This window comes from Platichthys flesus, chromosome 3 (assembly GCF_949316205.1).
Source record: "Platichthys flesus chromosome 3, fPlaFle2.1, whole genome shotgun sequence".
In the NCBI taxonomy this organism is placed as follows: domain Eukaryota; kingdom Metazoa; phylum Chordata; class Actinopteri; order Pleuronectiformes; family Pleuronectidae; genus Platichthys; species Platichthys flesus.
Window position 1 is genome coordinate 15882662 of NC_084947.1, and position 15633 is coordinate 15898294.

The 15633-nt window shown below is 43.3% G+C and overlaps 1 protein-coding gene across 1 annotated transcript in view; it reads right to left on the bottom strand.

The window, feature by feature from the left end:
- The window catches only part of kiaa0825 (KIAA0825 ortholog), a 115681-nt gene that overhangs the window by 90231 nt on the left and 9817 nt on the right, over positions 1–15633 (bottom strand). The window contains exons 3-9 of the mRNA XM_062382193.1: positions 13913–14081; positions 13250–13444; positions 12859–13044; positions 12288–12615; positions 2801–2968; positions 1201–1283; positions 815–1066 (exon numbers count right to left, since the gene is read on the bottom strand). Of these exons, the coding sequence (XP_062238177.1) occupies positions 815–1066; positions 1201–1283; positions 2801–2968; positions 12288–12615; positions 12859–13044; positions 13250–13444; positions 13913–14081 (1381 nt within the window). The remainder of the gene's footprint in view (positions 1–814; positions 1067–1200; positions 1284–2800; positions 2969–12287; positions 12616–12858; positions 13045–13249; positions 13445–13912; positions 14082–15633) is intronic.

A 15633-nucleotide genomic window follows, 5' to 3' on the forward strand; every position in this document is an offset into this window, starting at 1 on the left:
AGTAAGAGAAAAAGGTGAGCAAATGCACTTTCCTGACAGAAAAAAGGAAAATAATGAATTCCTTTGCACCATTGCTTTTGGAAACATGAAACTTCGTCTTTGCTACTAACTTTGTTGTTGGTTAACTAACAAAATCTGTGTAACAGATCGATATTTGGCTTTCTTTCATGGTAGCGACTTGTGAGAGATAATATGTTTATTTCCGCCAAGGAGGTTATGTTTTCACCTGACTGATTACCACAAAGCTTGGTGGAAGGATGTGGTATGGGTCAGGGCAGAACTCATTTAATTTTGCCGGGATCTGCAACTCACTTCCTTTAACATTGTCTCTTGTCTGGAACATTTATAAATCTGATATCTATGAGTGTATTCAGTGCAGGTTTAATCTGAATCAGTATGTTTATCTGATGATGTTGTGTCTAGTTAGAGTCACTGTACTTAAAAATGTAGCTAAATTCTTGTCGCAATAGCGCATTCCTATAATGTGTTTTTTATTTAGGTATAAAGCGTACTACTTTGTTACCTAAGGATAACAGTTGGTGCCTTTGAGTGGGAAACTAAAAGAAGAGGTAACATGTGTTTTCCCTTTTGTTTTCTGTATAACCTGCAAGGAGATTCAGTTTCCAGGCTCCTCACTGTGCAGCCCTCAGACAGCGCTGACCCACCTGTCAATAATTTAACTTGTGTATTGTGCCACTTCTGGAGTGCATTTGTGTGTTTGTAATGCACCATGAAGAAATTCCGCTCGGAGCCATGTCATCAATCAGATCTGTTCAATATTCGATTAACTATCCCACGTTCTGCCCGAGAGTACCTTGGCAATCATTTTGGGAGTCTCCCTCTCTGAGTGTGGGTGGAAGGAGTCCTCTCTGAGAGGGGTGTTGCCGGCAGCATCAGTGTTGTGTCCAGTTGTGCGACACAAGGTGAGAGAGGTGTGTCCTGAGGAGTATAAGGCCTCTTCCTGTTGTAGACTCTTGGCACAAACATCGTCCAGCACCACTTTGACACAATGCTCCATGTGAGGGACCAGCCCCCGAAATGCTGACCTCCAGTTAAACTCCAGCACCTGAGCCGGAAAAACAGGAGACGAGCCGACAGCAAATTATTGTCTGAGTCCTGCAAGATATGATATTGAATAGATGTGATAGAAATAGATACTTTCTCTCAGGGTGGAAAGGAGCACATGCTAAAAAGACTCACCTCTGGTGTGTGGAGTGTATCTGGAGTGGATTTCCTGCCATCTGTCGTCGTGTCTGAATCCTCTTTACTCTTCTTCAAGATGCCTGAGTGGCCGATAAATATGTTTAATGGAAAACGCTGTGTAATACATCTTAAAACAACATTTAACAGCAACCGTTCCTGGTCAAGCTCTCATTTCATCTCAGTGAGTTGCCACTAGGGAACTATAATTATACAGAAGATATCCCAATTTGAAAAGGAAATGCTGTGTGGTGGGTGTCCGTAGCATCCTCCGAATCTATGCATTATTTAGCACGACTATTTCCATATCACACATAATTTGCTGTATGATCTTATGTGTTAAAAGCCCTGCGCGAATGCCAAGTTCAGTTACATGAAAGCGAGCGTGTGTAACTCTGAGCCAGATATGGGTCACACTGCCCCCCACCCCCCCAAGACACAGTGACCAGCGTATGAGTGCACATGCCTTAGAGGGAGCCGGCAGTAAATGCTAATGGTGACGACTTTATAAGTCTAAATTTGGGGCTTAGAGCTGATTTGAACCCAGATAGGATCAACTGCATATGGGGTAATTCCATGAGGGAAAATTGTGTGGATGTGTTTGTGTGGGTGGGTTGGTGGGGGGGATGGAGGGGGGGTTGGATGTGAAGACAAGCATACAGGATGTTGGGCTGGGTTGCAATTAAAAAACGTGAAACATCAAGGCCGCAGTTTCCTAATCAGAAGGCGAAGAGTAAGACCCCAGGCGAGGCAATTTACCCGAACAAGACTACATGGAATGGAAGAAGGAGGAAGCAGCAAGCGCATCACTTTTTGACCTTTAAGCCCATCTGATGAATTTCTGGTAATTAAGCTGTTTGATTGCCTGGAATTAATGATTTGGATAACTGCCCTTTAAAGGCTGTTTACCTCTCTGTAAATTGAGCCTTTCTGCAAGTCTTGTTTTTGTAAATGTAACCTTTATGGAAATTACTCCATGCACCAAAAGCTTTCATTTAACATCTCAGCGACGGCAGTTCAAAGTAGGGAGAGGGGAAAAGGGGATGCTAAAGGCTTACATAACAGCAAAGATAATTCCCAACTCAAACGGCACATTTCTTCAGACACAACCCAGATGTGTTGCTAGAATAAGTAACAATGTGTGTGTGTGTGTGTGTGTGTGTGTGTGAGTGTGTTTGTGAGACAGGCATGACTACAGACAGTTTATACATTTTGAGGTTCCCCCACTTTCCCCCCAAAAAACTGATGAAATAAAGTCTCTACTTTAGCTATTACTATTTAAATATTATAACTGACATAGTTAGTCTGACTCAAACTAATGGACTAAATAATAGTGTTTCAAAATATTCACCAAACTCAGGGAAACACTGAATTCACTTTGTTATTTTTTGACAAAACAATAGTGAGTCTGAGGGATATTGTTTTAATGATATTAAATCAGTCTTTAAAATGTCTGCCATTATAAAATATGAATCTAACCTTAGGCCACTAAGTTCAGAGGAAGAAATGCAGATGGCTCAATGTCAGTGTCCTCTTTGAGAGCTTGAACTCCTATTGCATGTCTAATGCATGTGTGTTTTGGATGGGGGTGGATTCCTACCTTTTATACAGGGAGCGTCTCCCATACAGTTAATGGTGATAGTGTGAGTGACCAGCTCTCTCACATTGCTCTCAAACCCCAGCAGAGTGCAGGCCAGCTGGGTTAACGCCCTCAGCTGGTGGGAGGTTAGACTGAAGCTCCTATTCTTCATGGGGAGCTCCATCGGAGCTGTGAAGAGAGAAACATAAAGAAAATCTCGTAAAAGGGGAAAGAGACAAAATAAACTGAGCGAGAGAGAGAGAGAGAGAGAGAGAGAGAGAGAGAGAGAGAGAGAGAGAGAGAGAGAGAGGGCTGAGAGCTGCACTACAGTTTACAGTTGAGTAAAGCAACAGTCTCATGGAAATAGGTTTTCAACCCAACCTCCCAACCTACACGCACTCATCAGAAAACACCCCCATGCTGATGTCTTGCCTCGCACGACACCCTTTATAAATATCGACCCATTCATGTTTTCCCAATACACAGCATAAACAAAAGAGACAGTGAAAAAAAATATGCAAAACTTTGCTCCCTGAGAAGTCACACATGCACATTCTTCTCTCCTGGCACAAAACTTTTCTCCCCCTAACCCGCCGATGACCCCCTCGGCAAATATGGATTTCCCATTTTGGAGGCTGCCAAAGCCATCACCCAGGGGATGTTCCGCATTAAGCTGGAGAATGGGCGGCTGGGAGATGCGTTGCCATACTTCCAGACACATGCACAAATACTTTTGTGTATCCGCTTAAATGAGCTCCTCCACTGCAAAAGCATTTGGGACTGGATGAACTCGGTATTAGCCTTGACTCTGAAAGCACAGAGATGATTGAGAGGGAGAGAAAGAGGAGTGGGGCCCGTTTCAAATAATTGTAACATTATTGCCTCTGGATCCTAATGTAATTTTGCCATATTGTTAAACAAAATCTGACAATATGACAACACACTGTCCCTAAGGATGCCTGGTTTAATCATGCATGAGGCTCGACTCGGTGTGTATGTGTGTGTCAGCTCTCTTGCATATTTACGTGTGTTTGTGAGTGTGAGTCGATGAGTTTGTGTGTGTTTGTGTTTGTCGAATGAGCGCACACGTGTTTGTGTGCATGTTATGCCGGTCATTATAAATAACTTGATTTGTAGAAGACACTTTCACACACATTTGCACATGTCAGTCTTGCAGGATAATTGCCACAATGCAGCCAGACTCTGTGGTCACCATGGAATATATTCTGACCTTAAGTTTGTTTGTGTTTGCAAGTCGTATGTGGATGCATGTATTTATTTGTATATGTTAAGTATGTGTGTGTGTGTAAGCATGTATGTAATCACATGCAAATAGTTTGTGTGTGTGGTAAAATGTTTGTGCATGCATTTGTGCGTATGTATAATTAAGCTGCATGGGTCCGCAGCTCGGCACCTCCTCTGTAATGGGGTCCAGTGGGAGTCTGTGTCCTCGAGCACCTCATGCTGCATGTTTACATGCGTGACCTGGCTGACACCCACATGCCAGCCTCTCTCGCTCCAGCTTGCACATTGACCCACGCACCCGCCACCGATCACGTCTATTTCTGAAGTCCCCGGCAAATCAGCAGAGCTTTCCGTGCCTAGACACAGGGGCAAACTAAAGCTGTCAACAACTAAAGAGTAGACAGCCTAAACCGGATAAGACAGGGACACATTCTAGGGGGGAGCTGCAGGATTCTCTAAAAAGCTATCACTGTACAAAGCAACCCTCCCCACCTTCTGTGGGGCATTCTTATGAGCACAGCCACCATTAACCAGCACTTCATCTGGAGCATCAGCCTTTTTGCAGGGCATCATCTCTATGTGTCTTCTCCCTCCCCATTCATCCTATTCATTCCCTCAACCTGTGACCCTGTGACTGGTTCACTGGCACATTAAGTCACACTCTAAGTAGTCGCACATGACCTTGATGTTTAGCAATGCCTCAGTCTCTCATCAAGCTCTGCCACCCGGGCTATATATGTATTTATGGTCACCTCCAAAGCCAAATGGCCTTATAGCCATAGCATTGTAGTACACAGCCATCTAAACCTCATTATACCTTTGTCACAACAGTGAGGCCAAATGGAGGCTCTCATAGCCAGTTGATGGAGAGGGTGTGCTTAAAAGCACCCAGGTGTGTCATTTAGCATAGAGCAGAGCACGTCTCACAGAGCAGGATGAGGGGGGGCACTAACAGGCAGGAGAGTTCAACCAAAGGTCAGTGTGCTGAGAATCAATAAAGGAGGTCTGGTGTTGAAAGCTGGGCAAAAAATTATATGTGAAACTATATAAGAGCCTCTCCATATGACAATACAGTGGGCGGATGTTCTTATAAACAAAAAGAAAATCAATGGTTAGCCACATCGCTGTGATAACCATAAAGCCGTATGAATCTTATCAGTCGCCCTCCAAGCAAACAAGCATGTCACGCAATGTGTCATCCAATGAAACGTGTGAAATAGAAAACAGTGTATGTGTGTGGGTGGGCTTTATGTTTCATATGGAGCAGAACCGTGAAAAAAGAATGTCTGAAAATACCAAACTCTGCGGGTCTACAGTGGGCAGTTTCACTTTGTAGCTTTTAACAATGACAACAATGTGACACAAAAGGATGGGGGGGAGGGGGGAACAAACAGAGCAGGTATTTTTGGCAAGCCATCAGTTTTCTCCTTGTCTGTCTCTCCTGTGGGTTCCACCATCAGCTCCACAGCACACACACACACACACACAAACACATACACAAACACACACACTGCTCTTGACTGGCAGGGAACAGAGAGATAGGCGAGAGGAGGAGATCTATGGGAAGGGAAAGGGGTGGTGGTTAGGGATGAAAACATGAGGAAGAGAGGTAGGGGAGGAGAGGGAGGGGCGGGATAAGGGAATTCCCTTAGCAGTTGTTTATTGATTCCGGTGTTTACGGGCGAATAGTTTAGTGCCGTTTACAAAACAGAACAGATGCAGCCAGTGAGCAAAAAGGTAAACAATTGCTGTGTGGCGGGCTGCCAAATCCCCAGTCTGATGTATTAAACTCGTGGTGAAGAGCATTTCCCCTTTGGCTGCACTTATTGCCACTTCATTTCCTCCCCGCTCACACTCTCTCTTTCTTGTTCTCTCTCTCTCTCTTCTGCGTTGTTCCCTCGTTTATCTGTTGAAGAAGAAGAAGAAAAAAAAAGTAGAAGGGCGTATGAGGCGCTTTTTGCCGTCTGGCCGTTTTCTGTCCTTCTCTGACCCAGGAGGCCCAGTTCTTCCTAACAGAGCCATTAGAAGTGGGAATTGCATGTGTCTGACATGGCCGAAAACCAATTATTAGACACTTTCTACCAAATGATGCCCAAGTCTTTTGGGAATGGGCAATCATGCAATAATTTAGCCACTGATTTAATTTCTCTCCGGCACAGCATCTCTCCCCCTCTCATCCTCTCTCCCCCGTTTTCCTCTCTGTCTCTCATTCTGCCTCCTTGTAGTGTAAATTCGACCACCATTGGGGTGCTCTGCCTCTCTCTACCCGTCTGGCCTCTCTTATCTTTGGCTCACAATATGGGAAGTTTACTGTGTTCTTGCAGACATGTTTGTTGTACAACGACCTCTTGGTGATGTAGGCATTTGATTACATCAGATCCAAAGAGGAAAGGAACAAAGGAATTCAGAAAGCAAGTACTTTTAGAAGACACTTTTCATATATTGCAGGAAATACATGAAACTGAAATTGACAAAAAAATTGCGTTTTTAGGATTAAAGTTGCTTTGTTTTATTTCTGTCCTGGCAGCTAGATTTTTGAAAAGTTGTTGTTGACTAAGATCTATTTGATTCAGTCTCAAAGAGATTTATAGAGACAATACACTAAACAGCAGGAATAACAGCCATGTTTGCTCAGATAAACTATTTACGAGAATGCTAAGATTCCATTTACTTAGAAAAAAAAACTGATGTCATACGAGATGATGTAACTAATTTGAAGCAACTACTAATATGTATATCCCAATCCACAAAAACATTCCAATTCATTCATCCAAAGATTATTAACTCTACCAAGAAGGTAATGCTTCCATTCAGAGACCAGGGAAGAACCCATTAAATGTGGCTGTGGATCCGGTTAAAGGTGGAGATCCAGGTAAATATCTGAAATATTAATGCTGTTGAGATTTTTCAGTGTTAGCCCATGTATTCATTGATTTTTCTTTTAACTCTCTGAAACAGAAGGCAATTTATTTAATGTGTGTAACATTGTCAGACAAACAATGGTCAGCTGGGAAAATAACTGTATGAGATTGCCTTTTTTATGCCAAAGATTCTACCTCCTTGTCAAACCTGGTGTTGACATTACCGGAAATGCAACAGCTCGAGTTTTGATATTCAGGTATCGGCTAATATCAGCTGATGTGGCCTGAATCCTCAAACTTGAGATTTTGAATAGAAGAGGATCAGGTACTGACCCTTGTGGGACTCTACAAGGCACAGTGACCTGGCTGGAAATGAAATAGCCAAATGAAAAACATTTGAACAGTTCCTGTATCAGTTACAGGCCTAAATGTGATGTAATGACAAACAGTTTTTGAGCTTAAATGTTCACACAAAGAAGTTTTGCATCGATAGAGCCTGAAACATAACTCACCATAACTCACCTAGAAGTTTCACCTGCAGTGGCCACCATGTGCTGTCAGAGATCAGCATTGGTACAGAAGTTAAACACTAAAGCCAGGCACCTAAAGTATCAAAATGGGCTGCTCGATACAACTGTGTGTAAGTGTAAATATATGAGTACTTGTGCACCACTACATTCTTATTACGGGGCTTAAGGCAGTGAGTGTTATGCTTTGGCTGTTGAGCACTTCTGTGTGTTTCTTTTTGTGGATGTGTTTTGCCGCCTTGTGTGCTCATCTCATAGGGTGTCAAGCAGGGTCGTGTGGTCGTGTGGGTGCCTTGGGGTGCTTCAGTGCATGTTTGTGTAAGTATGTGGGTAGAAGGATGCTATGAGCCACTGTGGACCGCCTGCCAGGCCCTGTGACAGCTGGGGTCCTCTTCGTCAGTTGCGGCCCACTGCTCGCTAAGACAGCCTTATTATGGGAGGCCTCCTGCTGTGATTTCCAAACACACACTCTGACACGTGCACGCACACATACACACAAACACACACACACACACAAACCACCCGAGCCCCAGTCTCTTGTGGCACTATCCCTGGGTGCTGTCCAACCAGTCCACAGCAGGGGCCACCTGCCCTTCAAAGAAGGGGAAAGTAGCATTATTTGATATCTCAATTAAGTCGCCTTCCCAAGGAGGAGGTGTAGCTGTGATTGTGGTGTTTTTGTGGTGACAGAGAATCAGGACAAGCCTTCTCCTGCTTTATAATTGTTTCTGTATTCTCCTCTGTGTCTGTCTTTGTTTTTGGCTCTCATTGGGCTGAAAATTGCAGTGACAGTGTGATAGGGGTTAAAATGTCCTTCCCCTGCATACTTGAACCAAGCAGCCTGGCTGAAGAACACGGAGGAATGTATTGTCTTGATGGGAGCATTTCATTAAAACCCACTTGTTTAGTGTCCTTGTTCGCATTATTGTTTTCAAGCCCTAGGCGAATCACACTTACTCTTCATCAGGGCTAGCTGCTCTCAATAAGCCAGCCATTTTTGTATGCGCGTTCTCAATAGAAGGTGCCAGGAAAATGTTCATATCCTTGAGCTTTTCAAGAGTGATACACAAAAGCTATTGTGACCACTCGGAGGAAATGGGGAAAAAAATAAATGGCATGCATAATACACATTCTCAAGGGCCATGAAACATATTCTTTTCTGTGATTTCATTGGAGCCATGATTTAGAGAAAAATGAAACATACACACACACACACGTGAACACAGCCAGAGAGCAAAGATCCAGTTCTTTTCATTGAGATTAGTAAACAACCACTTGCTCTGTGTGGTAACTTTCTTAAACAAGGCCTTATCAGCATCCACAAGGACAGGAAGAGGGCGGCATGAAAAATAATCATCCATAAACTTGAAGAATCATGCCACATGTACACAGACACACACACACACACAAACCCTCCTACCTTGCACATAATTACATGGCAGCATGCGGGTGCACGTCCCTGGCTGACAGTGTGTATAAACTCAGGCAGAGATATGATCTAGTGAGGAGCTGCTCTTATTAAATATTAACAAACGCCATTCCCAAGTAGCCTCAATCCCCACAAGCACCTCCAATGCCAGTCAGAGCCTCAGCCTAGCTATCTCACATCACTACAGAACCTCTCTCCCCGCTGAATAGGCTGCTGTGCTTTCTCTAAGAAAGAGTTCAAAGAGCCAGAAAGGGCGAAGAGGGGGGCTGGGGGGGTGGGGGGGGGGGTGCGGCGGGGGTGAATGTGCTTGCTATACATGTTCTATCTCAATCCTATTTTTTATCTATAGGGAGCTGTCGACGTCGTCATATGGGGAAATTAGTGGAAAACTGGAATTCAAATCATTGCTATCAGAATGGGGCTGCAAAGTGTTTGAACAGAAACTCACAACCTCGACTTCACCCCTGTGGTCGATTGTTGGGGAATAAATTGTGTGAGTGTACGCAGAGAAGTTGGAATGGACTCTTTTGATGTCCCACAAAAACACGGATCTCCCCTGCATGCATATGCAAATGACAGATGCCATATGGGAATGGAATAGCTAATTTTTAAAAGGGAGGTATTAAATGACTCTTGATCACACAATTTTCTGTGTAAGCTTGCAATTAGTGCACACACCAGCATCAACTCACAGACAAATGGGCAGACATATGCACAAGACACATGCTCAAAGGTGATGAAAACACAAGCACACCCAATCACACAGCCACTCAGGAAAAACAGGTAACATACTTCAAATGTGCTATAGCACATGGTTTTGGAAATAGTGGTTTGTCTGCTCTGGTATCATCTCCTGCGACCAGATTCAGGTCTATAATATTTGTGTTAACAGGAGCAATTACTGGCTAATGTGTAATTCGATAATTAATACGTAAGTAGAACTAATAGCGTAAATTAATTATAATATAATAAGTTAATATAACTTATAATCTAATATAACTTATTTCAATTTACATTAGTCTTGAAGTTAGAGCGTTGGATGATTGTTGAAAAGGATGGATGGCCTTCAACATGTTTTTTAGTGTAAGGGTGCTGAACAGATTTTCATTCATTTCATTATTTTTATTTTATTTTGGCGAAATTCATCACACTCTCTCTCACACACACACACACATGCGCACACAAATGCACACAGAAACACACACACGGCAACATGCAGCCTTGGCCCAAGCACTCCCCTGCAGACTCAGTGAGGTGTGTCAGTGGGGTTTAAAGCCTGTATTGTTCCTGACCAGCCAACCTGTCGAGCACACTCCCCAGTCTCACTGCTCACCCCATTACACTTGGAAAACTACAGGAAAATGGGAAAAAGACAAGAAAAGAAAAGGAGAGAGGAAGTGAACGCGGGACGGATGGAGGGAAAAAATGGGGGGGGGGGGGGGGGCTGGGGGCTGAGACCCTTCACATCTGTCTAGGTACAATGTCAGATCCTACCTTTGAGTCGGTGGGGTTAAAAGAGGAGGCAGATCTCGCCATGAACGCTGTTAAATGGTTCAGTGGTTTGACAGTGGCTGATGCTACAGACAGTGCTGCTCCCCTGGGAGCCCGCACAGTCTCCACCGGCATGGCTCTTATCAAAATATACCTACCGCCTGCCTCTTGTGCAGAGACAAACAATAACACAGCGGGGAGGGAGCAAAGGAGATCTAAAGAGTCATTGGATTCTCACAATCACTTCTTTTTTTTTTAAACCGCTGTTATAATTGTCTTGACAATTATGGGCGTAACATATAGTATAGACAGTAAAGTGTGAAAGCAGATTATGCATTAATGTTCAAGCTTTGGCTCTTTAGGAGCCACGGGCGTTTGGGTGGTGGATATTCTTGAGCTGATCTGGGGGGGGGGGACTTAAAACACGAACAACACAAAAATGTAATCCCAGTTGTAGCCCTCAAAGCTGTGTTGCAGCTGATAGTCAAACACACAAACATACACAAACACACACAGACACACACACACACACACACGTAAAACCAGCACAGGCAAAACTGCTCCATTTTACGATCATTACACAGCACGGGTCCCCCGCTCCCTTTGGAGCCGTGTTCTGCCTCCGGTGCTACATTTGACGGTTTGTTGAGCGGCACGTAGGTGTGTAGCCTCCGCCACGTTACGTGATCAAACAGCCCAACTGACGCATGGCCAATTATCCTGGCTGCCTCCTCTCATCTCACGTTTAAGGAGAGGCAAAGTAAAAACCAGAGAGGGAGATGGAAAGAGAGAAATGGAGGGAGGGAGCGAGTGGAGGAAAAAAGAACCAAGGCTGGTGGCATGTTTATCGAAGAATGGCAGATGTAAAAGCACTCCTCTCCCCGATCCGCAGGGAAACTGACATGTGCACCATTTCTAAAAAAGTAAACAATGGCTCAGACACTTTTTTTCCCGCTGTGAATCTTTACCCTCAGCAAGCCGTAAATAGGCCAATATGAAACAAACAAAGAATATGGGAGAAATTAAGTATCAAAAGTGACACAGCGTGTGAAGTCATGCGCCCCGTCTCGGGTCTCAGTATATAACATCGCCACATGTTCCGTCACAGTGACACATTCTGCATTAGCAGGCAAATATTAAAAAGTACTTCTTTATAATATTCTTTTTTTTTTCCTCTCAAATACTCATCCCACTGTGTAACAAGGTCAGGAGAAAGTTGAACCTTGCTTTAAGCTGTGTGCCAACTCTTTTCTCAGCCCCCTGCTGTTCTCTCTACACGGCTTTATCACTGCTCAAAAGTAAGAGGAAGGTTGCGATTAATCAGTTTCCCTTCTGCACCTTAAGGTCATGGGGTTGTGTGAAGGTTCTTATGCTTTGTTTTAATCAACTTTATTTTGTAAAGAGGATAAAGAAAAGTATGGTTGTCAACACTAAAATCATTGGCCAGGATGGGACAGTTCATGTAGCCATAGGTTCAAGGTAAAGACGTGATTTAACTCACTGTCGCCAAACCGGGAACATAGCTTGGACCTCTCTTGGGATCGGGGTCACCTCAGTCAAGAATAAAGTATGTGGTAAATAGTGTTAGAAGTACTTTTAAAAGAAACCTTGGCCCGGTAAATGCTGTTCTTCTCTTTTTGTTGGTAAAGAGGAAAGTGAGGCAGACAGGAAAGAGGGCAGTAAAAAGAAAGCAATTACAATGGGAACAGCAGTTACTGACAATCACTTACAGAGGCCTTGGCTTGGGATCAGATCACTGCACACTGCAGTTGCAAAGTAGCAGAAAAGTATAAATGGAGAGGAGAGGGAGAAATTCTTGACATTATTGAGGAGCAAAAAGAAACAGAAGGACAGAAAACAGCAGCGAAGCCCATCTACACGTAAACTCTGAGAATCATAAGGAGAGAAAAAAAAGAACTTACTATCAGATACAAATATCCAAAAGGGCCTCTTACCCACAGTTGCACGAGACCTGGCTGAATATTTTTTTATCTTGCCGCTGATCGTGGTGTTGTCCCTCAGGGCCATCTCACACTCTCTCTCCACCAGCGAGGCCAGTTCTCGGGCCACGGTGCCAAAGTAAGCTGCGTTAAGGAAGCCGAGGACGGTGTGCGGCTCTGTTAGTCTGGAAAGGACTTGGAGCTCCTCGGTGAGCGCTTGAGTCAGAGCTGGGATGGCAGAGTGGAAACGTAGAGCCAGTCTGTCAAAGCCGTGAGTCTCTCCGCCTGGGCTGGATCTCTGGGTCGAGTGCAGGATAACCTGCACAGATTTGCTTCTCAGGCCCTGGATGAATAAAATCAAAATAATACTGTCATTGTCAAATCACTGGTAGACCACTGTAACATACTGGTGCTGCAAATTGTCAGTCTCACCTGCAATTTAAGACAAATACTACATTCAGAGTTCATGACTCACCTATGGTGGAAATTTGTGTTCAAACACAAATTGTAATTTAATTCATTTATAAATATATAAAACATTTAAAAAAATGTTTTCCCTTTAACACATTTTCTTATCTTCCGTTACCTGGTAATATGTGAGCACTTCAGATTCAGGATAAAGACATAACAGCTGTTGCAGACACTGGACTCGTTCAGGGATGGAGAGAATAGACACTTGTGTGGGTCCAGGATGTTCTGGACTGTGGAAAGACAGCCGGTCCAGCAGGTGGCAGCGTAAGTGGAGACGCACATCATCCCATACCTCATGGAACTTAAAGAAATAATAAAATGAAGGGTAAGTCCAAAAATAAATTAAAGAAACAACAACAATCCATTTAGGAGTTATGTGAGTTCTTATCTCATGTGGTAGCTTAGTATATTTTCATTTAGAATAGATTCAGCTGCTGAATTACCCATTCAATAAATTAACCCAATACCAAATTAAATATAGGGAGGTATCAAAATTGGAGTATTACCTCTAATGAAGCGTCATCTCTGACTGTGTGTACCAACGGGATGGAGTAGGAGGCCGGGTGAGGATGATGAGAGGAGTATGAGGAGGAAGAGGAAGGGGTACAGGGGAAGCAGACGCCACACTGGGAAGAGAGATGCAGCAGGAGCTGAAGTGTCACCTCCTCTCTCCCCTCTTCTTCAGATCGCAGGTACTGTTGCTGAATGAGAGAGAAAGAGAAAGAGTGAAGATGTTTATTTCACTGAGGGAGGAAAAAAAAGTTCCTTATGGTGAGTATTTTCATCACAAATCACAACAATGCAGAACTGAGCCAACAAGTCAGAATGTGAAGCGTCCTCAAAATATATTGTCCAACTATGGGGTTTTCTGATTTGTTAATAAACAAGGCTTCAGATCAACTGATAGTTAAATGTTAATAACAGAATATTGTTGCAGTTAATTGGAAAATTGAGGCCACTACGGGATGTCAGCACACTGGTAAAATCATAATCATCGACATCATCAACCACAATCAGTTATCAGTCTTCTATGTGCCTCATTTTAATAAAAACAACTATTTAATTTAAGTTTCAGTGAAAAAAAATATCTGTGAAATATCTAAAACAACAAGCATTGTTATTATCATCATCATAATCATGAGCATCATCAGTGAGTGTTATCATATTACCAAAGCTCTGAGGAAGTCCATGAACTCTTCATGTCCTGCATCGACAGGCCGGACACTGTTGTTCATCCTGAGGTTGAACCACTGGAGGCACTCCGACGGGCTCTGCGGGCATTCTCCCATCCGGCAGGCTCCCATTTTGGCCTGGATCTCCTTCAGCTGCTGCTCAATGCTGAGTGGACAAGATGAAAAGTCTGAGAGTTATACAAATAAGCCAAATAAGTGCTAACTTACAGAACACAGTGGTCATTGTGTGTGTTTGCTGCTTGTTTTTAATCCTGACACCAACAGAAAGGAGTAAAATGCAGAAAGTGCCGGCCCATCTGATGATCGCCTACGTGCGTGTTAACCAGCACAAAGTCAACATGTTCCTGTTCATCTAAACTTCTCCTTTACCCCAGTTGAAAACTGCTGAAAGATTACGTGCACCTGAACCTTCCCAGGGGAACAACACAGGAAACCAGTCACCACGCTCACAAACACACTGGAGACGAACACGGACCAGACACAACACAGCACATTTTGGATTTCCCCCTCACTCTGTGTCGTGACAGATACCGGAGCATCAACAGTAATGAACACAGACGTCCATATATCAGTGTGTGAGTGCGTGCTAAGCATCTGGTGTGAAGTGGTGTTACAGGCAATGGCAGGCATCTGAGACGCACGCCTCTTGCCGTCTCACGTCTTACTCTTCCCTTTGACACACACACACACACAGACACACAGACACACACACACACACACGCACAAAGAACACAAACACAGCTCTTTTGATTTTAACAGACACTGCATCAGCTATTCCGTTTCCCCTTTAATATGACAGATTAGAAATGACATCTTTGGGCTCGACATGTTAAGTCATTTCCATGCAAATCTATGCGTATATATTTATCGATGTAAGACTCTCTGTGTGTGTGTGTGAGTGTGTGTGTGTGTGGCGGGGGGGGGGGGGGGTAACATACCTGCATAATTAAACATGTTATGGTGTCGTGAATGTTGCTTTTGTGTCTGTGTGTGACTTTGTGTCCATAGGTGTGTATTGTGCACAATGTGGATTGATGTGTTTGTGTCTGTGGTGGTGCATGCTGACAATTTATTAATTGGACAATCGACCTCAGAGAAGAAGACAATCAATGAATGACATTTTGAGCCTCACAGTACATTTTTGACAGTTTGATATTAACCCAAACAAACACACACACTCACACACACACTTCCAATGTCCAATACACCTGGACTGCTTCTCAACCAAGTACAATGTGTGCTATATGTTCTCTTTACACTGTATATTACAATACACCATGTCTGTTATGTTACCTATTTTCTAATTATCAGTACATGCAATAATTATCCTGTGTGTTTGTGTGTTTACATCTTATTTACCTATTTATTCAATATGTTTAATTTAATTCAGTTGTGTGCAATATCCTAATGTCGGTCTGTGACATATTCATTTGTTTATTCTTTTACTCATTATTACCTTTTTACTACAGACAGATTTTGTACCATCCTCAATGTCATTTGTGAGTGGGATCCAATTCTAGTGCACACTTGTGCGATGTGAATGAAAATAAAGTGAATCTTGAACCAAATAATCAATAGATAATGCAAATATGAATTAGTTACCGATACGTATCTGTCTCCCAAACGCATGGGAGTGTGTGTGTGCATGATGCCAAAGTGTCTTTTCTTTCCTCTGTAAGACAGCTCATCCCTGACTG